At 54.9% G+C, this 22,880-nt stretch overlaps 1 protein-coding gene across 5 annotated transcripts in view; it reads left to right on the forward strand.

Annotated features, from left to right (window-relative positions):
- Positions 1-22,880, forward strand: part of LOC115083562 (gastrula zinc finger protein XlCGF7.1-like) — a 39,628-nt gene that overhangs the window by 1,912 nt on the left and 14,836 nt on the right. For 2 of the 5 annotated variants that reach the window (XM_029587457.1, XM_029587459.1), the window contains exons 1-3: positions 6,867-6,959; positions 10,260-10,386; positions 22,171-22,287. In XM_029587457.1, coding sequence (XP_029443317.1) covers positions 6,930-6,959; positions 10,260-10,386; positions 22,171-22,287 — 274 coding nt within the window. In that variant the 5' untranslated portion in view covers positions 6,867-6,929. Of the gene's footprint in view, positions 1-6,866; positions 6,960-10,259; positions 10,387-22,170; positions 22,288-22,880 lie in introns of those variants that run through there. The other 3 variants (XM_029587460.1, XM_029587461.1, XM_029587458.1) reach the window with 2 other exon arrangements.

The raw sequence follows: 22,880 nt of genomic DNA on the forward strand, positions 1-22,880 counted from the left end.
TGCAGGTTACCCCATGCCTTCTGTTAAGGATAGTAACTGACACTCCATGCAGATTACCCCCATGCCTTCTGTTAAGGATAGTATCTGTCGCTCCATGCAGGATACCCCCATGCCTTCTATTAAGGGTAATAACTGCCCCTCCGTGCAGGTTACCCCATGCCTTCTGTTAAGGGTAGTAACTGCTGCTCCGTGCAGGTTACCCCTATGCCTTCTGTTAAGGGTAGTAACTGTCGCTCCATGCAGGTTACCCCATGCCTTCTGTTAAGGCTAGTAACTGCCTCTACGTGCAGGTTACCCCATCCCTTCTGTTAAGGGTAGTAACTGCCTCTCCGTGCAGGGTACCCCATGCCTTCTGTTAAGGGTAGTAACTGCCTGTCCGTGCAGGTTACCCCATGCCTTCTGTTAAGGGTAGTAACTGCCTCTCCGTGCAGGTTACCCCCATGCCTTCTATTAAGGGTAATAACTGCCTCTACGTGCAGGTTACCCCATGCCTTCTGTTAAGGCTAGTAACTGCCTCTCCGTGCAGGTTACCCCCATGCCTTCTATTAAGGGTAATAACTGCCTCTACGTGCAGGTTACCCCATGCCTTCTGTTAAGGCTAGTAACTGCCTCTATGTGCAGGTTACCCCATCCCTTCTGTTAAGGGTAGTAACTGCCTCTCCGTGCAGGGTACCCCATGCCTTCTGTTAAGGGTAGTAACTGCCTCTCCGTGCAGGTTACCCCCATGCCTTCTGTTAAGGGTAGTAACTGTCTCTCTGTGCAGGTTACCCTCATGCCTTCTGGTAAGGGTAGTAACCGCCGCGCCGTGCACGTTACCCCCATGCCTTCTATTAAGGGTAATAACTGCCTCTACGTGCAGGTTACCCCATGCCTTCTGTTAAGGCTAGTAACTGCCTCTATGTGCAGGTTACCCCATCCCTTCTGTTAAGGGTAGTAACTGCCTCTCCGTGCAGGGTACCCCATGCCTTCTGTTAAGGGTAGTAACTGCCTCTCCGTGCAGGTTACCCCCATGCCTTCTGTTAAGGGTAGTAACTGTGTCTCTGTGCAGGTTACCCTCATGCCTTCTGGTAAGGGTAGTAACTGCCGCGCCGTGCACGTTACCCCATGCCTTCTATTAAGGGTAATAACTGGCTCTCCGTGCAGGTTACCCCCATGCCTTCTATTAAGGGTAGTAACTGCCTCTCCGTGCAGGTTACCCCATGCCTTCTGTTAAGGGTAGTAACTGCCTCTCCGTGCAGGTTACCCCCATGCCTTCTATTAAGGGTAATAAGTGCCGCTCCATGCAGGTTACCCCATGCCTTCTGTTAAGGGTAATAACTGCCGCTCCATGCAGGTTACCCCATGCCTTCTGTTAAGGGTAGTAACTGCCTCTCCGTGCAGGTTACCCCCATGCCTTCTGGTAAAGGTAGTAACTGCCACTCCGTGCAAGTTACCCCATGCCTTCTATTAAGGGTAATAACTGCCCCTCCGTGCAGGTTACCCCATGCACCCCTTTCTTCATTTCCAACATCTAGGTTGAAGGCATCTGCAGTTTTTATCTCATGTCGTTTTGAATTCATTTAGTCTTCATCTTTCTTCCTTACACTTCTACTAAGTGATTACGAATATTATTATATGTTATGTCATATTGCATTTTAATAATATTGCTGTTGTGATATTATACGCCGGATAATTTTCCCCAGAGAGAGAGTTAAATAATGACCTGCCTACGGTCTCTGTACTGAGAGCAATAGTGTTTAAATCATTCATTATTGATCTCTGCAAAAAGGAGCCACCGGTGAGGTTATTGGATTTGCAAATGACACCAAGTTATTGCAAATAGTTCAAACATGAGCTGATTAAAAGGAATTGCAGGAGGACTCTGTCAAATAGGAGACAGGGCAACTGAATGGCAGATGAAATGCAAGGTGAAAAAATATAGTGATGCACATAGGGCAAAATAACCCCAACTGCAGGCACAAGATGCTGGGCTCTGTACTGGGAGTCACTACCCAGGAAAAGGAACTTGCAGTCTTTGTGGACATTACAATATGTTGAAATCGTTGGGTAAGTGCACAGTGGCGGTGAAAAAACAAAAGGAATGGTAGGAATGATTGAAAACGGCAGGTCCAGCACGGTAAAGGGATGGAACGGCTCCCCCATGAGGAAAGGCTGAAGAGGTTAGGGCTGTTCAGCTTGGAGAAGAGACGGCTGAGGGGGGATATGATAGAGGTCTTTAAGATCATGAGAGGTCTTGAACGAGTAGATGTGAATCGGTTATTTACTCTTTCGGATAATACAAGGACTAGGGGGCATTCCATGAAGTTAGCAAGTAGCACATTTAAGACTAATCGGAGAAAATTCTTTTTAACTCAACGCACAATAAAGCTCTGGAATTTGTTGCCAGAGGATGTGGTTAGTGCAGTTAGGGTAGCTGGGTTCAGAAAAGGTTTGGATAAGTTCTTGGAGGAGAAGTCCATTAATGGCTATTAATCAATTTTACTTAGGGAATAGCCACTGCTATTAATTGCATCAGTAGCATGGGATCTTCTTAGTGTTTGGATAATTGCCAGGTACTTGTGGCCTGGTTTTGGCCTCTGTTGGAAACAGGATGCAGGGCTTGATGGACTCTTGGTCTGACCCAGTATGCCAACTTCTTATATCCTTAGCATGCATTTGCAGAGCAGGCATACCCAGGGTGCCATCAGACCCGCGGCAGCAGGAGAGGCCATGGCCGCTGGCGGAGCTCAACCCGCCGGCATCTGAAAACGAGAGACCAGGTGGGTTCCCTGTTATTCGTGTGCATGCACGCGAATAACAGGGAACCACAACTTTTCTCGTGCACAACTTTCCCGTGGTCGCACACAGCTTCCGCTGCCCTCCACCCCCCCAAGCAGGAAGGCTGATGGGCCCTGGTGGAACTCATCCCATCAAGGCCTGAAGACAACAGGAAGCCCACGGGGTCATGGTAGAGTTCATCCCACCATGGCCTAACGACAACAGGAGGCTGTGTGAGCCTGTGTGTGTGTGTGTGAATTGTGAGAGTGTGCGTGTGTGTGTTTGTCTCTGTGAGAGCCTGGGTGTGCCTGTGTCAATATAGGCTCTGACAGGCATGCACACATACACACTTAATGTATCTATGAGGGAAAGGGAGCCTGTGTATGTGATAGAATGAATGCGTTATTTTGTGTGTGTGTGTGAATTGTGAGAGTGTGTGTGAGAAGATAAAATTGTGCGGCCCTCCCTCCCCCAATCCATGACTATCTCTGGGTGACTGGAAATCAAAAGATCCCAGATATGGAGAGCAGGAGATTTTTAAATCCTTATTAGTTGTTATTATTGGGTGTAATTTGAGGATTCTGCTCTTTTGAAATATTTTTATGGGGAGGGGAATAGAATATGTTTTAATTATTGGATTTTTATTCATCAGATTTTTTTAAATTATTTTTGGTGTTTGGGAAATTTTCAATATTCTGTTATTTAACTGGTTTGAAATATTCTTTTTATGAATACGACTTTGCTATTATGATTGATGTTTTATATTTCTTGATTTTATTATTGAATGTTTTATGAAGAATGGTGATGTTTCTGTTTTTCCATTGTTGCTCTGCTTGTTGTGGGTTGCAGCTCAGCTCTTGTCAGCAGGTTTCTGTTTATACTTTCTGATCTCTTTATTCTGTATTTGGTGAGGGTCTCTCTGTGTTCTGCATATGTGATGGAGGTGAGGTATTTGCTGGCATGTAATTTCTGTGCACGGATCTACAGCAGCCTTGTTTCCTAATAAGAGTTTTATTGGTGTTGTAGGGCCTGGTGTAATATGTGCCATGTTGCCTTTTCATAGATAAGGCTGCTAGGGGGTTTTGGTAGGGGAAGTTTACAATATTGTAATGGTAATTCTGTTTATGGCTTTCTGAGGGCCAAGCTCACACCCAGCACACATTACAAAAAGTCCTAATACCATAGGAGCTCCAAGTGTCTTTTCTGCAGGGTTTTCTGGTTTGGCACCACAGCAGTGCTTGTAAAGCACAGCAGCTCCCAGGCAGCAGTAGCAGTGCAGACCCATGCATTCATGCAGCGGGGGTAAAGCACAGCAGCATCACGGCAGCAGCAGCAGTACAGACCCATGCATTCATGCAGCGGGGGTAAAGCACAGCAGAGCCCCTGCAGCAGCAGCAGCAGCAGTGCAGACCCATGCATTCATACAGCGGGGGTAAAGCACAGCAGAGCCCCGGCGGCAGCAGCAGTGCAGACCCATGCATTCATGCAGCGGGGGTAAAGCACAGCAGAGCCCCGACAGCAGCAGCAGTGCAGACCCATGCATTCATGCAGCGGGGGTAAAGCACAGCAGCATCACGGCAGCAGCAGTACAGACCCATGCATTCATGCAGCGGGGGTAAAGCACAGCAGAGCCCCTGCAGCAGCAGCAGTGCAGACCCATGCATTCATACAGCGGGGGTAAAGCACAGCAGAGCCCCGGCGGCAGCAGCAGTGCAGACCCATGCATTCATGCAGCGGGGGTAAAGCACAGCAGAGCCCCGGCAGCAGCAGTGCAGACCAATGCATTCATGTAGCGGGGGTAAAGCACAGCAGTGCCCCGGCAGCAGCAGTGCAGACCCATGCATTCATGCAGCGGGGGTAAAGCACAGCAGCGCCCCGGCAGCAGCAGCAGCAGCAGCAGCAGTGCAGATCCATGCATTCATGCAGCGGGGGTAAAGCACAGCAGCATCCCGGCAGCAGCAGCAGTACAGACCCATGCATTCATGCAGCGGGGGTAAAGCACAGCAGAGCCCCTGCAGCAGCAGCAGTGCAGACCCATGCATTCATACAGCGGGGGTAAAGCACAGCAGAGCCCCGGCGGCAGCAGCAGCAGCGCAGACCCATGCATTCATACAGCGGGGGTAAAGCACAGCAGAGCCCCGGCGGCAGCAGCAGTGCAGACCCATGCATTCATGCAGCGGGGGTAAAGCACAGCAGAGCCCCGGCAGCAGCAGCAGTGCAGACCCATGCATTCATGCAGCGGGGGTAAAGCACAGCAGCATCACGGCAGCAGCAGTGCAGACCCATGCATTCATGCAGCGGGGGTAAAGCACAGCAGAGCCCCGGCAGCAGCAGCAGTGCAGACCCATGCATCCATACAGCGGGGGTAAAGCACAGCAGAGCCCCGGCGGCAGCAGCAGTGCAGACCCATGCATTCATGCAGCGGGGGTAAAGCACAGCAGAGCCCCAGCAGCAGCAGCAGTGCAGACCCATGCATTCATGCAGCGGGGGTAAAGCACAGCAGCATCACGGCAGCAGCAGTACAGACCCATGCATTCATGCAGCGGGGGTAAAGCACAGCAGAGCCCCTGCAGCAGCAGCAGTGCAGACCCATGCATTCATGCAGCGGGGGTAAAGCACAGCAGCATCCCGGCAGCAGCAGCAGTACAGACCCATGCATTCATGCAGCGGGGGTAAAGCACAGCAGAGCCCCTGCAGCAGCAGCAGTGCAGACCCATGCATTCATACAGCGGGGGGTAAAGCACAGCAGAGCCCCGGCGGCACCAGCAGTGAAGACCCATGCATTCATGCAGCGGGGTAAAGCACAGCAGAGCCCTGGCAGCAGCAGTGCAGACCAATGCATTCATGTAGTGGGGGTAAAGCACAGCAGTGCCCCGGCAGCAGCAGCAGCAGCAGACCCATGCATTCATGCAGCGGGGTAAAACACAGCAGCGCCCCGGCAGCAGCAGCAGCAGTGCAGACCCATGCATTCATGCAGCGGGGGTAAAGCACAGCAGCGCCCCGGCAGCAGCAGTGCAGACCCATGCATTCATGCAGCGGGGGTAAAGAACAGCAGCATCCCGGCAGCAGCAGCAGTGCAGACCCATGCATTCATGCAGCGGGGGTAAAGCACAGCAGCATCCCGGCAGCAGCAGCAGTACAGACACATGCATTCATGCAGCGGGGGTAAAGCACAGCAGAGCCCCTGCAGCAGTGCAGACCCATGCATTCATACAGCGGGGGTAAAGCACAGCAGAGCCCCGGCGGCACCAGCAGTGCAGACCCATGCATTCATGCAGCGGGGGTAAAGCACAGCAGAGCCCCGGCAGCAGCAGCAGTGCAGACCAATGCATTCATGCAGCGGGGGTAAAGCACAGCAGCGCCCCGGCAGCAGTGCAGATTCATGCAGCGGGGGTAAAGCACAGCAGTGCCCCAGCAGCAGCAGCAGTGCAGACCCATGCATTCATGCAGCGGGGGTAAAGCACAGCAGAGCCCCGGCAGCAGCAGTGCAGACCCATGCATTCATGCAGCGGGGGTAAAGCACAGCAGGGCCCCGGCAGCAGCAGCAGATTCATGCAGCGGGGGTAAAGCACAGCAGTGCCCCAGCAGCAGCAGCAGTGCAGACCCATGCATTCATGCAGCGGGGGTAAAGCACAGCAGAGCCCCGGCAGCAGCAGTGCAGACCCATGCATTCATGCAGCGGGGGTAAAGCACAGCAGAGCCCCGGCGGCAGCAGCAGTGCAGACCCATGCATTCATGCAGCGGGGGTAAAGCACAGCAGAGCCCCGGCAGCAGCAGTGCAGACCCATGCATTCATGCAGCGGGGGTAAAGCACAGCAGAGCCCCGGCAGCAGCAGTGCAGACCCATGCATTCATACAGCGGGGGTAAAGCACAGCAGAGCCCCGGCAGCAGCAGTGCAGACCCATGCATTCATGCAGCGGGGGTAAAGCACAGCAGAGCCCCGGCAGCAGCAGTGCAGACCCATGCATTCATGCAGCGGGGGTGAGAAAAGCAGCGCCCCGGTAGTCCAGGAATGCAAGCAGGCAGGGCCCTGCCGTCCGGGAGGGCTTCCTACTGCTCCGGGCTCAGCTTCCTGTTTCCGTCCAGCAGTCTCCGCCTCCTCCGGAGATCCAGCCCCACGGCCGGGGAGAGCAGAGAAGGGGCAGGCCCCCCATCCCCTGAGCGAGGGAGCATGGCGGAGGGAGCTTCCGCTGCCGAGCAGGTAAGGCTGATCGGGGGGAGGATCGGAGCCGAGCACAGAGCAGGGGCCCCTGGCGGCTTCCTCCGTGCAGGAGGGGGAACCTGCACCCAGGAGCTGGAGCTGCCCTGAGACGTTACCATGAAATGGGGAGCATGATCTGGGAGCGGGGAGCAGGGCTGTGCTGGGAGGGTACAGGATGGAGGAGGTCACTGATCACAGAGGGTGAGGAGGGGGAACAGGGCTGTGCTGGGAGGGTACAGGATGGAGGTCACTGATCACAGAGGGTGAGGAGGGGGAGCAGGGCTGTGCTGGGAGGGTACAGGATGGAGGTCACTGATCACAGAGGGTGAGGAGGGGGAGCGGGGCTGTGCTGGGAGGGTACAGGATGGGGAGGTCACTGATCACAGAGGATGAGGAGGGGGGAGCGGGGCTGTGCTGGGAGGGTACAGGATGGGGAGGGTCACTGATCACAGAGGGTGAGGAGGGGGAGCGGGGCTGTGCTGGGAGGGTACAGGATGGGGAGGTCACTGATCACAGAGGATGAGGAGGGGGAGCAGGGCTGTGCTGGGAGGGTACAGGATGGAGGTCACTGATCACAGAGGGTGAGGAGGGGGAGCGGGGCTGTGCTGGGAGGGTACAGGATGGAGGTCACTGATCACAGAGGGTGAGGAGGGGGAACAGGGCTGTGCTGGGAGGGTACAGGATGGAGGTCACTGATCACAGAGGGTGAGGAGGGGGAGCAGGGCTGTGCTGGGAGGGTACAGGATGGAGGTCACTGATCACAGAGGGTGAGGAGGGGGAGCGGGGCTGTGCTGGGAGGGTACAGGATGGGGAGGTCACTGATCACAGAGGATGAGGAGGGGGGAGCGGGGCTGTGCTGGGAGGGTACAGGATGGGGAGGTCACTGATCACAGAGGATGAGGAGGGGGGAGCAGGGCTGTGCTGGGAGGGTACAGGATGGAGGAGGTCACTGATCACAGAGGGTGAGGAGGGGGAGCAGGGCTGTGCTGGGAGGGTACAGGATGGAGGAGGTCACTGATCACAGAGGGTGAGGAAGGGGAGCAGGGCTGTGCTGGGAGGGTACAGGATGGAGGTCACTGATCACAGAGGGTGAGGAGGGGGAGCAGGGCTGTGCTGGGAGGGTACAGGATGGAGGTCACTGATCACAGAGGGTGAGGAGGGGGAGCAGGGCTGTGCTGGGAGGGTACAGGATGGAGGTCACTGATCACAGAGGGTGAGGAGGGGGAGCGGGGCTGTGCTGGGAGGGTACAGGATGGGGAGGTCACTGATCACAGAGGATGAGGAGGGGGGAGCGGGGTTGTGCTGGGAGGGTACAGGATGGGGAGGTCACTGATCACAGAGGATGAGGAGGGGGGAGCAGGGCTGTGCTGGGAGGGTACAGGATGGAGGAGGTCACTGATCACAGAGGCTGGGGAGGGGGAGCAGGGCTGTGCTGGGAGGGTACAGGATGGGGGTCACTGATCCCAGAGGGTGAGGAGGGGGAGCAGGGCTGTGCTGGGAGGGTACAGGATGGAGGTCACTGATCACAGAGGCTGGGGAGGGGGAGCAGGGCTGTGCTGGGAGTGTACAGGATGGAGGTCACTGATCACAGAGGCTGGGGAGGGGGAGCGGGGCTGTGCTGGGAGGGTACAGGATGGGGGTCACTGATCACAGAGGGTGAGGAGGGGGGAGCGGGGCTGTGCTGGGAGGGTACAGGATGGGGGTCACTGATCACAGAGGGTGAGGAGGGGGGTGCGGGGCTGTGCTGGGAGGGTACAGGATGGGGGTCACTGATCACAGAGGGTGAGGAGGGGGGTGCGGGGCTGTGCTGGGAGGGTACAGGATGGAGGTCACTGATCACAGAGGGTGAGGATGGGGGAGCGGGGCTGTGCTGGGAGGGTACAGGATGGAGGTCACTGATCACAGAGGGTGAGGAGGGGGGAGCGGGGCTGTGCTGGGAGGGTACAGGATGGGGGTCACTGGTCACAGAGGGTGAGGAGGGGGGTGCGGGGCTGTGCTGGGAGGGTACAGGATGGAGGTCACTGATCACAGAGAGTGAGGAGGGGGGGAACGGGGCTGTGCTGGGAGGGTACAGGATGGAGGTCACTGATCACAGAGGGTGAGGAGCGGGGCTGTGCTGGGAGGGTACAGGATGGGGGGGGTCACTGATCACAGAGGGTGGGGAGGGGGGGAGCAGGGCTGTGCTGGGAGGGTACAGGATGGAGGTCACTGATCACAGAGGGTGAGGAGGGGGGAGCAGGGCTGTGCTTGGAGGGTACAGGATGGAGGTCACTGATCACAGAGGGTGAGGAGGGGGGAGCAGGGCTGTGCTTGGAGGGTACAGGATGGAGGTCACTGATCACAGAGGGTGAGGAGGGGGAGCGGGGCTGTGCTGGGAGGGTACAGGATGGAGGTCACTGATCACAGGGTGAGGAGGGGGAGCAGGGCTGTGCTGGGAGGGTACAGGATGGGGGTCACTGATCACAGAGGGTGAGGAGGGGGGGAGCGGGGGCTGTGCTGGGAGGGTACAGGATGGGGGTCACTGATCACAGAGGGTGAGGAGGGGGAGCAGGGCTGTGCTGGGAGGGTACAGGATGGGGGTCACTGATCACAGAGGGTGAGGAGGGGGGAGCGGGGCTGTGCTGGGAGGGTACAGGATGGGGGGGGGTCACTGATCACAGAGGGTGAGGAGGGGGAGCAGGGCTGTGCTGGGAGGGTACAGGATGGAGGTCACTGATCACAGAGGGTGAGGAGGGGGAGCAGGGCTGTGCTGGGAGGGTACAGGATGGAGGTCACTGATCACAGAGGGTGAGGAGGGGGGAGCGGGGCTGTGCTGGGAGGGTACAGGATGGGGGTCACTGATCACAGAGGGTGAGGAGGGGGAGCAGGGCTGTGCTGGGAGGGTACAGGATGGGGGTCACTGATCACAGAGGGTGAGGAGGGGGGAGCGGGGCTGTGCTGGGAGGGTACAGGATGGGGGGGGTCACTGATCACAGAGGGTGAGGAGGGGGGAGCGGGGCTGTGCTGGGAGGGTACAGGATGGGGGTCACTGATCACAGAGGGTGAGGAGGGGGGAGCGGGGCTGTGCTGGGAGGGTACAGGATGGGGGTCACTGATCACAGAGGGTGAGGAAGGGGAGCAGGGCTGTAAATTCTGTGAATAATTGTCAGGAGGGAGGACCAGTGTCTCGGGCCTGTACAGTTTGTGTTTCTGACCTGGGCAGTATGTATTCATCTCTCTTTCCCTGCTCGTATATTTACTCTGCCGCCCGTAGCCCTGCGTGTGCCCGGGGCACTGACTTGCTCCTGGTTTGTCTTGCAGGCACCGGTAGCTTTCGAGGATATCGCTGTTTACTTCCGTCGCACGGAGTGGGAGGACATGGAGGAATGGCAGAAGCAGCTGTACAAGGAGACGATGAGGGAGAACTATGAGACCCTGGCGTCGCTGGGTAAGATCTGCACTAGTCCCCTGCTTATAATCTGAAAGCCTCCAGTGAAGGCGTGATCCATCCAAAGCCCTGCCACTGCCACTGCCGCTGCCACTGCCACTGCCGCTCCCACTGCTGCTGCCACTCAGTACACTTTGAGAAGAAACAGCTAAAGAGATTTTTTTTTATCCCATTTGGAAAACTGTGGACTGCCCACAGACTTCCTGTTTCCGTGGAGAACCCCGGGGGTCACACACTCACACAGCCCCTCTTGCTACCTGTGGCGTGTCTCCTCCCTGCACAGGTGCCCTGCTGTCCATGGAGACGCATGCACGCGCAGCCCCTCGTCTTGGGTCAGTGTCTCATCGAGACATGCTAAAGAGGTTAAGGTTTGTAGATGCCGTTAATGCCTGCTTCATTGAGCAGCTGCTCCTAGAAAAGAGGGACAGCCGCTTTAGATCTAGCCCTCAGTGGTATGCGTGAGATGGCGTGAAGGTTTAATGTGGTGAGGTCACCGTGCAATAGCAATCACAATGCAATCACATTTGAACTGGAAGGGAGGACCTTAAACTTCCTTACAGTAGGCTATAACTTTTAAAAACGAAGACCACGATAGAATGAGGAAATTGGGAAAAACCTAAAAGGAGCAGTTGCAAGTGTTAAAAGTTTGCATGAGGCTCCGATATTTTTAAAAAATAAGATTTGGAGGACCAGATCAAATGTATTCCATGCATTACGTAAGGTCAGAGGAAGACGAAACAAATGACAGCAGGGATAAATAAGGTAAAGATAAATAAGGCAGTGAAAGCTATAAAAGGACATCATTCAAAAACTGGAAAGCAGAGCCAAATGATGAAATTAGGCAAGAGCATAAGGACTGGCAAGTTAGATGTAAAATATTAGTTAGACAGGCCAAGAGAGACTTTGAGAAAAAGGTTGCCAGTGAGACAAAAACTAATAGAAACTTTATAAACATTTAAAGCAAAAGGACAGTGAGGGGGGATCAGTTGAGCTGCTAGATAACCAGCGGGCAAAAGCGGTGCTCAGAGAGGACAAGGAAATCGCATTTAAACGTGTATGAATTCTTTGCTTTGCTCCTTCCGGGGGAGAATGCTGGGGACATACTTAGGCCAGAAACATTTTTTTTTTTTTAAGGGTGGAAATTCTGAGCAATTAAAACAAATATCTGTGACGGCAGAGGGTGTAATAGATCAGGTTGACCAGCTAAAGAGTAACAAATCGGCGGGACCGGATGGCATCTGTCCCAGAGATGTAGAAGAACTGAAGCATATAACACCGCTAACCTGTTACTAGTAACCTGCAAATTATCATTTACACCGGTCCTGCTGCTTGGAAGACTGGAAAGTAGCCCATGTGACGCTGATTTTTAAAAAGGGCTTCAGGTGAGGTCTGGGAAACTATAGGCCGGTGACCAAAACGTTGGGCAAAATGGTTAGAAACCGCTCTTAAAAACAAAATCATTGGCCCATATAGATAAACACAGCTTCATGGGGAAGAGTCAGCATCATCTTGCCAGGTCTTTCAGAATTTCTGAAGGTGTAAATAAACCCGTGGGTAAAGGCCAGCCGGCTGATATAGTATGGTGTTGGGATTTTCGGAAGGCGTTTGACAGGGTCCCCCCACGAGAGACTCCTCGGGGGAAATTACAGAGTCGCAGGGTAGGAGGCAGCGTAGATTGCGAACCGGTGAAAAGGCAGAAAACCAGAGGGCAGGCCCCAGCTGGTCGGTTTTTTCCCCAGATGGAGAAAGGTCGTCAGCGGGGCACCAGAGGGCTCGGTGCTGTTTGACGTGTTCCCGGGAACGATGCACCAGAGGCCTCGGTGCTGTTTGACGTGTTCCCGGGAACCGACGCGCCAGAGGGCTCGGTGCTGTTTGACGTGTTCCCGGGAACGACGCACCAGAGGCCTCGGTGCTGTTTGACGTGTTCCCGGGAACCGACGCGCCAGAGGGCTCGGTGCTGTTTGACGTGTTCCCGGGAACGACGCGCCAGAGGCCTCGGTGCTGTTTGACGTGTTCCCGGGAACGACGCGCCAGAGGCCTCGGTGCTGTTTGACGTGTTCCCGGGAACGACGCGCCAGAGGGCTCGGTGCTGTTTGACGTGTTCCCGGGAACGACGCGCCAGAGGGCTCGGTGCTGTTTGACGTGTTCCCGGGAACGACGCGCCAGAGGGCTCGGTGCTGTTTGACGTGTTCCCGGGAACCGACGCGCCAGGCCGTCGGGCTCGCGGGCGGCGCAGAATGGATTCCGAAGCGGGTTAGAGCGGCGGCGGATCGCGAGGAACTGCAGAAGGGGAGCCTTGGGGAGACCGAACGGCGGATGAAATGATGCAGGTGGTGGGGGGGGAATTAAAAACCCAATTCCAGCTTACGGGTACCCGATGCCGGGTTCTCGCACCGGGAGTCGCCGCCCAGGAAAAGGGGGGACCTCGGAGTCCTCCTGAGGAAAGGAAGCGGCCGGACGACGTGCCGCTTACACGCGCGTCCTCGGAAAGCCGCCTGGATCCTCGTGCTGAGGGGGAGGCCGCGCTGGACCTCGCCCGTGGGCCGCTGAGGGTTTGAGGGGGATTGGGGTGCAACGGGGGTATCAATGTATATATTTCAGAGGGGGGGGGGGAATGAGAAGTCCTGGCCTCGGTGTTAGATTTTAGTGAGAGGAAGGGAGGGGTCTGTTTCAGCGATCCTGGGACATTTTTGCCTTTTCTGAGATGTGGGTTGGGGGATGAAAGGCCCTAGAGAGCATTTTTTATTATTAGGGGAGGAGGAATACAGCAAATCGGGCCATAGGCTGTTTTAGTAGTGTTTTGTTTTTAACTCTGACACCTCCTGAAGATATGCGGATAAGTAGCAGGTTATCCAGATAACCTAACCAGATAAACCCGCTCTTCAGCTCAAGGTCAGCCAGATAACCCGACCCCTCTCCAGATCGCCCCAGGAGCGCGCCGTTTTTACTGGGCTGAATATCGCCACGTTTGGGTTATCCGTGGAAGTGGCTTTTTGAATATGGACCTCGGGAGGGTTATTTACCCTTTCCAATAATGCTAGAACAAGGGGGCGATCCACGAAACTTAACGACCGGCAGGTTCAAAAGCCATCCTGGGGCGTATTTTTCTCACTCTGCGCACAGTCAGGCTGTGGAATCCGTTGCCAGAGGGACGTGGTCAAGGCCACGAGCCGAGCGGGGGGGCTTAAAAGAGGTTTAGGACAAGTTCCCGGAGGAAGAGTCCACGGCTGTCGCTCTCCCTGGGAAGGGAGTAAGAGGGATGAGATCTGCTTTACGGGATCTGCCCGGGTTCCCGTGACCAGGACTGGCCACTGTTGCAGACAGGGCGCTGGGCTGCGTGGACCTTGGACTGGCCCGGCATGGCTCGTCTCGCGTCCCTACGCCTGTGGCCTGCCTCCTGCATGCAGACACCGGGGGCTGGCGCACCCTGGTGCAGCTCCTCTCGGTACTGGGTTCCCGTTTCCGTGCAGACAGCGGGCACGCACGCTCCCACTGCCTGCGGCCTCTCTCCCACGTGCTGCAGCTTCCCGTTGCCGTGGAGACACCCGGGGCACACTCGCCCGGCTCCTTTTGCCTCCCGCAGCCTGTCCCCCTGCAAGGTGCTTGGTTTCTGTCGCCATGGAGACAACCGGGATGGCGGGCAACGGAGTGGCACAGATCCTCTCATTGTCTGTGGCTTGTTTCCACGTGTCGCTGGATTCCTGTTTCCATGGAGACGCTGGAGGGGCACACTCACACAGCCCCTCTCCCCGCGGCCTGTGGCCCCCCCCCCTCCCGTGTGTCATTGGATTCCTGTTTCCATGGAGATGCTGGAGGGGCACACTCACACAGCCCCTCCCGCGGCCCGTGGCCCCCCTCTCCCACGTGTCATTGGATTCCTGTTTCCATGGAGACGGTGGGGGGTGCAGGCTCACACAGCCCCTCCTGCGGCCTGTGGCCCCCTCTCCCACGTGTCATTGGATTCCTGTTTCCATGGAGACGGTGGGGGACGCAGGCTCGCACAGCTCCTTCCGCCTCTCTCCCGAGTGACTCGGGATTTTCCGTTTTCCACGGAGACCCCGTGGCTAGCGCACGCGCGTGTAGCCACTCTTGCCACCAGCAGCCCGTCTCCTGCGCGACGCAGGGTTCCAGTTTCTGTGGTAACGGGCAAGACAGGCCGCTTTGTGACCCTCTTGCTTCGCGCGCTTCTGTGAACCCCCTGCTGACCACGTGGCGCCGCTGACTGATCCGTGCCACTGGCCCTTGCAGTGGTTCCCTGTGAGTAGCACAGTCGGTGGCGCTGGTGTTGCTCTACGCTCCATGAATTACATTTCTTGCTGTTACTTGCTGCTACTCGCTGCCTTACACGGCGCACGCTCGCTGTGAGTGCCTTGTGTTGCGCCGGTACTCGCTGGCAATACGCTCGGTGAGGAACGTTTCGTGCTTTTAAAACTAACGCGTTGAGCGCGCGCGTGAGCGTTTGCGACGCTCAGTTGTGGAGGTGCAACCGTGTTCGTGGGATGTTAGGTGGAGCCAGCAGATATGGACCAGCTTTTGTTACGAACACCGGCCCCCATCTAAGTTTGGAGCTGCCCAACCGGAAAAGACGAAGGAGAGCCACAGGAGCCAGCACAGAACCTGATAGTTGCATACAACTAGAGTGATCCCTGCTGCATATCTAACGCCCCTTCCCCTTCCCTCCCTCGTCCAGTTGCTGGGATTTGCGGGGTTGCGCCAAGGTGTTTGCAGGGCCCATGCTCAGCTGATGGCCGTGAAGGCCGCCCGTCGGTCTCCGTTCCCTGATGTGCTTGTGTCTCGGCACGGTGGTGGACGCGGCAGGGTGAGCTTACGGGGTGAGCGTGTGCCTCTGGGGACGTCGGCGTGCCCAGCATCAGGAACGTCCGTACTCCCACGAGGCTGTCTGGTGTCTGGAGCGGGAGCGGCCTCTCAGTTGATCATTGTGGCAACCCTGGATCTGTCCGTCAGTGGTCCGGATCTTGTAGGACAGAGGGTCCGGTGATGGAAGCGGGGCAGGGGGGTGCATTTTGGCCCAGCCCCGTGATCTCTAGCAAAAACTGGGCCCTGTGGTGTAAATGAGCCCAGGGAAGGCGTCGAGCCCCTGTCCCTGCTTGGAGTTGCGATTCCGCCGTGAGATCAGGGTTGTGTCTGCGGCCTGGCACGCGTCTCGGTCTTTAGCCATCCTTGCTGTGTCAGCCTCTGTCCCAGGCCACCCGATGCAGCTCTTGGCTAGCGCTTTCATAAAGCACGGCTCTAGCACGTGTGGCGTGCATCATAGCTAGAATGACCTGGTGACCTCTCCTTGTGCAGCTGGGAGGGGAAGGCACCCGGAAGAAACGTTTCTAGCACCGAAAGCGTTGCCCAGAAGTGGAACAAGGAAGTCTGGCACCCATAGCAGCAGGCGGCTGAAGGCATCGGGTGTGGTCATAAACCCTCAGCAGGGTAGTCCAGAGCTGCAGCCACGGTGACAAGACAAAGGGTGTAGGCTTTCTTTGGAGAATAGGCCCCGGAGAGGCAGGTGGTCACTGCGGATTTCAAAAGCCTTGACGGTACGTCTCTTGTGTGCAGTTCAAACTGTGCCTCTTATGGATGAGAGGAGCGCCGGTGGTAGGAAGCAGCGGCAGTTCCACCCCCACTGTCTATGAGGGAAAGGACAGCCCTCGCCAGCAATTCTTTACATAGTAACATTTATTTAAAATGTTTTACATACCATTTGCATAGGTCGTCGTAGTCAAAGCGGTTTACAGCACAAAAATATGCATCATGAAATAGAAAACACATAGAATAAATGAATTAAAAGAGGACATAAAATTCTAATAGTGTAGAAATCTACAAATCGGTACAGAACGTAGGAACAAAACTGAAACGAATCAGACTAGAGAACCAGCAGCGAAGAAGGTAGGCCAGGTAGGAGGGGAAGGACAACTAAGGATCGGAAGCTTTTAAGTTCTTCTTGAACTCTTTTCACATTGCCAAGGTGTCTCAAATTATCTGGAATCGAGTTCCAGAGTTGACTGCCAGCAACCGAGAATGCACATCTTCTAGTAATGTCAAGACGGGCAGTTTTGATGGTAGGTACGTGCAACAGGTTTTTGTGAGTAGAGCGTAGACTTCGGTAGGGTTTATAGAAGCAAAGTTGTATACTAAGCCAGGTCGAGGAGTCGTCCTATAAAAGATTATGGATCGTTGTAAGTATTTTATTCTGAATGCGACCAATGCAAAGAGTAAAGGACTGGGGAAATGTGGTCTCCACAAGATTTGCCAGTTCAGAATGCTGCAGCTCGCATTTTAACTAATTGCAGAAGGCGAGAATCGCATTGTCACGTAGGCCAAATAACAGAGCACTGCAGTAGTCAAGGCCACTGAAAATGGAAGATTGTAAGATGGTTCTGAAATCTTCCAAATGTAATAAAGGGCGTAGTCATGTCAGCATGTGGAGCTTAAAGAGTTTTTTACAGACAGAGATACAGGTTGGGTCATAGAAAGTCTAGAATCAACTGTGACGCCTAGATTACGAGCCTTAGATGTAATAGGCAGTGAAGAACCATCAAGATCCAAATGTGAAGGGAGGCCGCAGGCGGAAGATGGGATGGATGATAGATGAATAATTTCAGTTTTTGCAGTATTAAGTTTTAGGAAAGCCAGGTTTTAATGGTGGTGTTGTATAAACAGGCAATGGAAAGAGTATTGGACCATGAGTTTGAAGAGGGAATGAAAAACTGAATATCTTTGGCGTAGGTTTTGAATTGTAGGTTTAGACTGTCTAATGGATAACATGGTGGTAGTAAATAAATATTAAAGAGAGTGGGAGAGAGAGCTGAACCTTGCGGTACACCCGGGGATGTAGAATACTGAGCGGGAGAGTAAGAACCAATGTTTATTTGCTACAGGCGGCCAGTAAGAAATGAGTGGAACCAACTGGGTACTGAACCCGTTATACCAATGGGATGTAATCTAGAAAGTAGTGTGGAATGATCTAGGGTGTCAAACGCACTATATAATACCACTATATAATCTGTATTAGCATCGAGGCCTCTGAATTTAGTGTAGGAGGCAGAAAAAGACAAAATGGTCCATTCCTTCTGCCCAGCCAGTTTTTCATGGTAGCCTTCCCACGGTCATCCCATGCCTTATGTTAAGGATAGTAACTGCCGGTCCCCCTATGCTTACTTAAAGGCAAAACCAAGCATCTGTCAAGCCCGTAACAAAATTACTGCTAGCATCATTTTTACATGGTGAGCAGCCTTCCTGGTAATTCAGACAATGCTGCTGCTTGAATGGGCTTTGCTTTTGGACTTGGCCATAGAAACCTTACCCCCAATGCCGGCATAGCAGCACCCCAGACCGCAAGCGTCGGGGCCTAGTGTTGGCTGTCTTCAGAATTCAACACCCATTTTTTTTTCCCCTTCCCCCCCGTCAAAGTGGAGAGCGATGGTGCAGTTGTGTCTAAAACGTCAAGGCTAATTGGATAAGGGTAGTAATCTCCCATGCCTTCTGGTTAAGGGTAGTAACTGCCGCTCCCTGCAGGTTACCCCTATGCCTTCTGTTAAGGATAGTAACTGCAGCTCCGTGCAGGTTACCCCCATGCCTTCTGTTAAGGATAGTAACTGCCACTCCCTGCAGGTTACCCCCATGATTTCTGTTAAGGGCAGTAACTGCCGCTCCCTGCAGGTTACCCCCATGTATTCTGTTAAGGGAAGTAACTGCCGCTCCTCCGTGCAGGTTACCCTCATGCTTTCCGTTAAGGGAAGTAACTGCCGCTCTGTGCAGGTTACCCCCATGCCTTCTGTTAAGAATAGTAATGGCTGCTCCGTGCAGATTATCCTCATGCTTTCTGTTAAGGGTAGTAACTGCCGCTCCATGCAGGTTACCCCCATGCCTTCTGTTAAGGGAAGTAACTGCCGCTCCATGCAGGTTACCCCCATGCCTTCTGTTAAGGGAAGTAACTGCCGCTCCTCCGTGCAGGTTACCCTCATGCTTTCCGTTAAGGGAAGTAACTGCCGCTCTGTGCAGGTTACCCCCATGCCTTCTGTTAAGAATAGTAATGGCTGCTCCGTGCAGGTTATCCCCATGCCTTCTGATAAGGGCAGTAACTGCCACTCCATGCAGGTTACCCTCATGCCTTCTGTTAAGGGTAGTAACTGCCGCTCCATGCAGGTTACCCCCATGCCTTCTGATAAGGGTAGTAACTGCCGCTCCGTGCAGGTTACCCCCATGCTTTCTGTTAAGGGTAGTAACTGCCGCTCCATGCAGGTTACCCCCATGCCTTCTGATAAGGGTAGTAACTGCCGCTCCGTGCAGGTTACCCCCATGCCTTCTGATAAGGGTAGTAACTGCCGCTCCGTGCAGGTTACCCCCATGCCTTCTGTTAAGGGTAGTAACTGCCGCTCCATGCAGGTTACCCCCATGCCTTCTGATAAGGGTAGTAACTGCCGCTCTGTGCAGGTTACCCCCATGCCTTCTGTTAAGGGTAGTAACTGCCGCTCCATGCAGGTTACCCCCATGCCTTCTGATAAGGGTAGTAACTGCCGCTCCATGCAGGTTACCCCCATGCCTTCTGATAAGGGTAGTAACTGCCGCTCTGTGCAGGTTACCCCCATGCCTTCTGTTAAGGGTAGTAACTGCCGCTCCATGCAGGTTACCCCCATGCCTTCTGTTAAGGGTAGTAACTGCCGCTCCATGCAGGTTACCCCCATGCCTTCTGATAAGGGTAGTAACTGCCGCTCCGTGCAGGTTACCCCATGCCTTCTGATAAGGGTAGTAACTGCCGCTCCATGCAGGTTACCCCCATGCCTTCTGATAAGGGTAGTAACTGCCGCTCTGTGCAGGTTATCCCCATGCCTTCTGTTAAGGGTAGTAACTGCCGCTCCATGCAGGTTACCCCCATGCCTTCTGATAAGGGTAGTAACTGCCGCTCTGTGCAGGTTACCCCCATGCCTTCTGTTAAGGGTAGTAACTGCCGCTCCATGCAGGTTACCCCCATGCCTTCTGATAAGGGTAGTAACTGCCGCTCTGTGCAGGTTACCACCATGCACCCTTTTCTTCATTCCCATCCTTCAGCCTTTTAGGGATCCACAGTTTTTATCCCATGCCCTTCTGAATTATTTTACTCTCTTCATCCTCACCACGTCCTCCGGAAGGGCATTCCAGGCATCCACCCCTCCCCCCCCTTCCCCTTTTCCTGAAGAAATATTTCCTGATGTTGGTTCAGAGTCTTTCCCCCTTTGGATTTTCCTTTCATGACGGAGGGAGCGGGTGGCAGGCGATAGCGACTTCCTCTTCAGCCCCACAGGGCCTACTAGAAGAGGGAGGTATTTACAGGAACATCCGATTCATAAGCTGAACACAGTTAATACCGTGCAGTCTGTTGGGTGAGTGTGGAGACCTCATAAACAACGTGGGCTGCTTTTTACTTCAGTGACTGCCTCACGCTTAGGTTATGCTGCGTTTGAATGCTCAGTTGGATTATTTATGACTGTATAACCAGGTTACATTCATCGGTGGCCGCACTCGCTGGGATACATATTTTTTTAGAAAACATTTTTATGCTTGGAAACCGGACACTTGGGCAGCATTTGACAACCCTGACCCGACCCGGTTCATGTTTCGGGGGCTTCGTCAGGGATGGTAAGGTTGTGCCTTGTGTTCTTTGTCTGTATCTGTCTCTCTCTGCATGCACTGCTACTCGGTTTCAGCTTTAACTAAACAGAGAACAAGAGTGGAGGGCCCGAGCCAGCAGCAGACAGAGCAGAGCAAAGAAGAGCCGCGGTGTTCCCGAAGTCCAGCCCCTTTCCTCCTTTCATTCAAGGTCGTAAAGGCAGGGATGGACCTGGAAGCCGACGGCAGAGCAAAGAAGGGTTACATTTTTTTTGTTTGTCTGTACATTTCTGCGTCTAATTTGCGGTCATTTATTCTGCATTTAGTGATGGAGGCGAGGGATCCTGTCAGCATGTAGTTTGGGTAGGGACTTACGACGGGCCAGTTTGTCCCGCTTTCACAGCGGGAGGGGTGTTGGTGTTCTAGGGCCTGGCGGAATATCTGCGGTGTGGCCTTTTCATGCACGGTGAGTCCTGGGAGGTTTTGTGTGGCAGGTTTGCTACAGTTAGAGGTTCTGACAGGCCTTTTTTTTTTTTTTGTTTTTTTGCAGGGTTTTGTGTTACTTCACAAAGTTTATCTGGTAATTGGAGGGAGTGTGTGTGTCACTGTTGCTGAGGTGACAGCAGAATTCAGAGTTTATTTTCCTACGGTGAGTAGTTCAGCTGTTTCGGAGAATTACTTTCCGCCAGTGCAGTGTAAATGTCTGCTCTCAAAGGTTAAAGACGACACACTTATCGGACACCCTGACTTCTGAAATAGATCTGCATTGTGTGTTTAATATATAAAACTATGATGTGCAGTTATGTGTGTTACAGGATTAGGGATAGGATCACGATGATGGCTGAGTTTTAATAGCAAAATCTCGGGGGTTGAGTTGAACGGCCCTGAAAGTTAATCGTGTGGGTGGGAGACCACTTGCGTCGGCCCTGTCCGTAGCACGAGGGCCCTTAACGCCGGTTCCCCCAGCAAGCCCCGCACAGGGCCAGAAAAAGAGAGAGAAGGCCTCCTGCCGTGTACGGGGCCGGTGCTCGCATTCGCTCGCCTGGGCCGGAAGAAGACGAGAGATGGCGCTTCTGGCAGCCCGTGCGGGCCGAAAAGGGTTGGGGGGTCGGTCGGTGTCGCGTGCGGCCGGCCTCCTGTCAGCCAGCGCGGCGGAGGAAAGCTGCAGCGGCGGATGAACGGAGGGGGTGTGAGGGGAAGGGGACGGTGCAGGAGCCGGGGGAAGCGAAGGAGGGTAAAGGTCAATATGGGGGGTGAAAAAAAAAAGTCCAGGAACATCTTAAGTGGTTTAAAGCGGCCCTAGCTGGACTCGCCGATGGAGGACCGCCTACGCCCACGGCCCGTGCACGTCGTCGTCGGCGGCAGCAGCAGGATCCCCATCCTCGTCGCCAGAATGTGGGATGTGGACTATTAGAGGGAGCCGGCAGATATGAACCAGAAAAAAAGAGGAAGAGCGGGAACGAGAACCGGGAGAACGTCCTGCGGAGAGCCTGAATGGCTCCGTGCAGCCAGATCTCTGCTCCCCCCCGCTGCATACATAACAGACCTGATGTTAGGGGGGGTGAGGGAGACGCTCCTGCCAGGTGCTCCCCTTGCACCTGAGATTTCCCCTGAAGTTTACTTCCAGAAAGGCTAACTCGGAGGTCGGTGACAGAGGGGGAGGTGAAGAAAGCCGGAGGGGAAGGGCTGGGCTGTCTCCTTATAGTCGGCGTAGGAACGCGAGTCGCGTTGTCACCCAAGACTGTGGGCCGGCTAGACTCGATGGGTTTACTTCTGCCTGTGCTGGGGGAGGAGACGGTGCCACAAGCCTTCATCCACAGCGAGCTGGGGGGGGGGAGTAAGGGGGGAGGGCTCCCTATTTTTCTGTCACCTCCAAACGCTTCCCAGTCACTGCATTGACCGCTCTCCACCAGGGGACCACAAACCGCAGCTCCCACCGGAAACTGGGCTAACGTGGGGCCCCCTCCGGTCTATCATTGCATATCGCCATCGTGCGACATCCAAAACTCATCCCCCTTCTTTCCCGCCCGTCCGTCCTCCCCGGCCCAGCGGTGCACAGAGCTGCCGTGGAGCCACTCGGCTGGCTTCTCCCAAAAAATAAAAACAACCCCCGGCGCCGGAAGGGCTTCCTGAATAGCGATGCCATGATGCCGGGAGCAAATGCACGATGTTTACTCTCTCTCTTGTCAGGAGGTGGTGCGAGCGCCAAACCCGACCTGATATCGAAGATCGAGCGTGGGGAGGATCCCTGCCTCCGGGATCGGCGGGACCCTCCGGGCGGAGAGATGTCTGGCAGCCCCTGCGCCGGTGAGTAGAAGGTGCAGTGTGGACTCCCCCCAGGGCAGAGAAGGAAGGGGGGGTAACGCGGTCATAAGTGCTCGGCTAGGGTAAATCCACGGGATCCCCCCCCCCCACGGATGCCTCGATTCGGATCCCCGCCCAGCCGCTGGCGCTGCATCACCTCCAGCAGGGCGGGGGGACGGGGACCCTTTTATTTCCCAGTGCCCGAGTTCTTGAGTTCTAATCCCAGCTCTGACTGAGCAATTGGAATGATATTGTTCCTTCTCGCGCAGATGGGTGTAAAAGGATTTCCGAGGACGTGTGAGCGCGAGTCAGTTTTTGTGCGCCCTCAGAGGCCTGCTCGGTTGTGCCACGGTTAAAGCCACCGCTGCCTGCTGCTCAGACCTAGGCCGGCCCCTGGGTTCTGCTCTCGGCACTTTTCAGCCCCGCGTGACGCCGGCGGTGCCTCTTGAACGTGTCTGAGCCCCCTTCTTGAGAACGCGTGCAGTCACCTGTGCCTCTTCCACCGCTGCCTGCTGCTCAGACCTAGGCTGGCCCCTGGGTTCTGCTCTCGGCACCCTGCAGCCCCGCGTGACACCGGCAGTGCCTCTCGAACGTGT

This window comes from Rhinatrema bivittatum, chromosome 2 (genome assembly GCF_901001135.1).
Source record: "Rhinatrema bivittatum chromosome 2, aRhiBiv1.1, whole genome shotgun sequence".
Taxonomy (NCBI): domain Eukaryota; kingdom Metazoa; phylum Chordata; class Amphibia; order Gymnophiona; family Rhinatrematidae; genus Rhinatrema; species Rhinatrema bivittatum.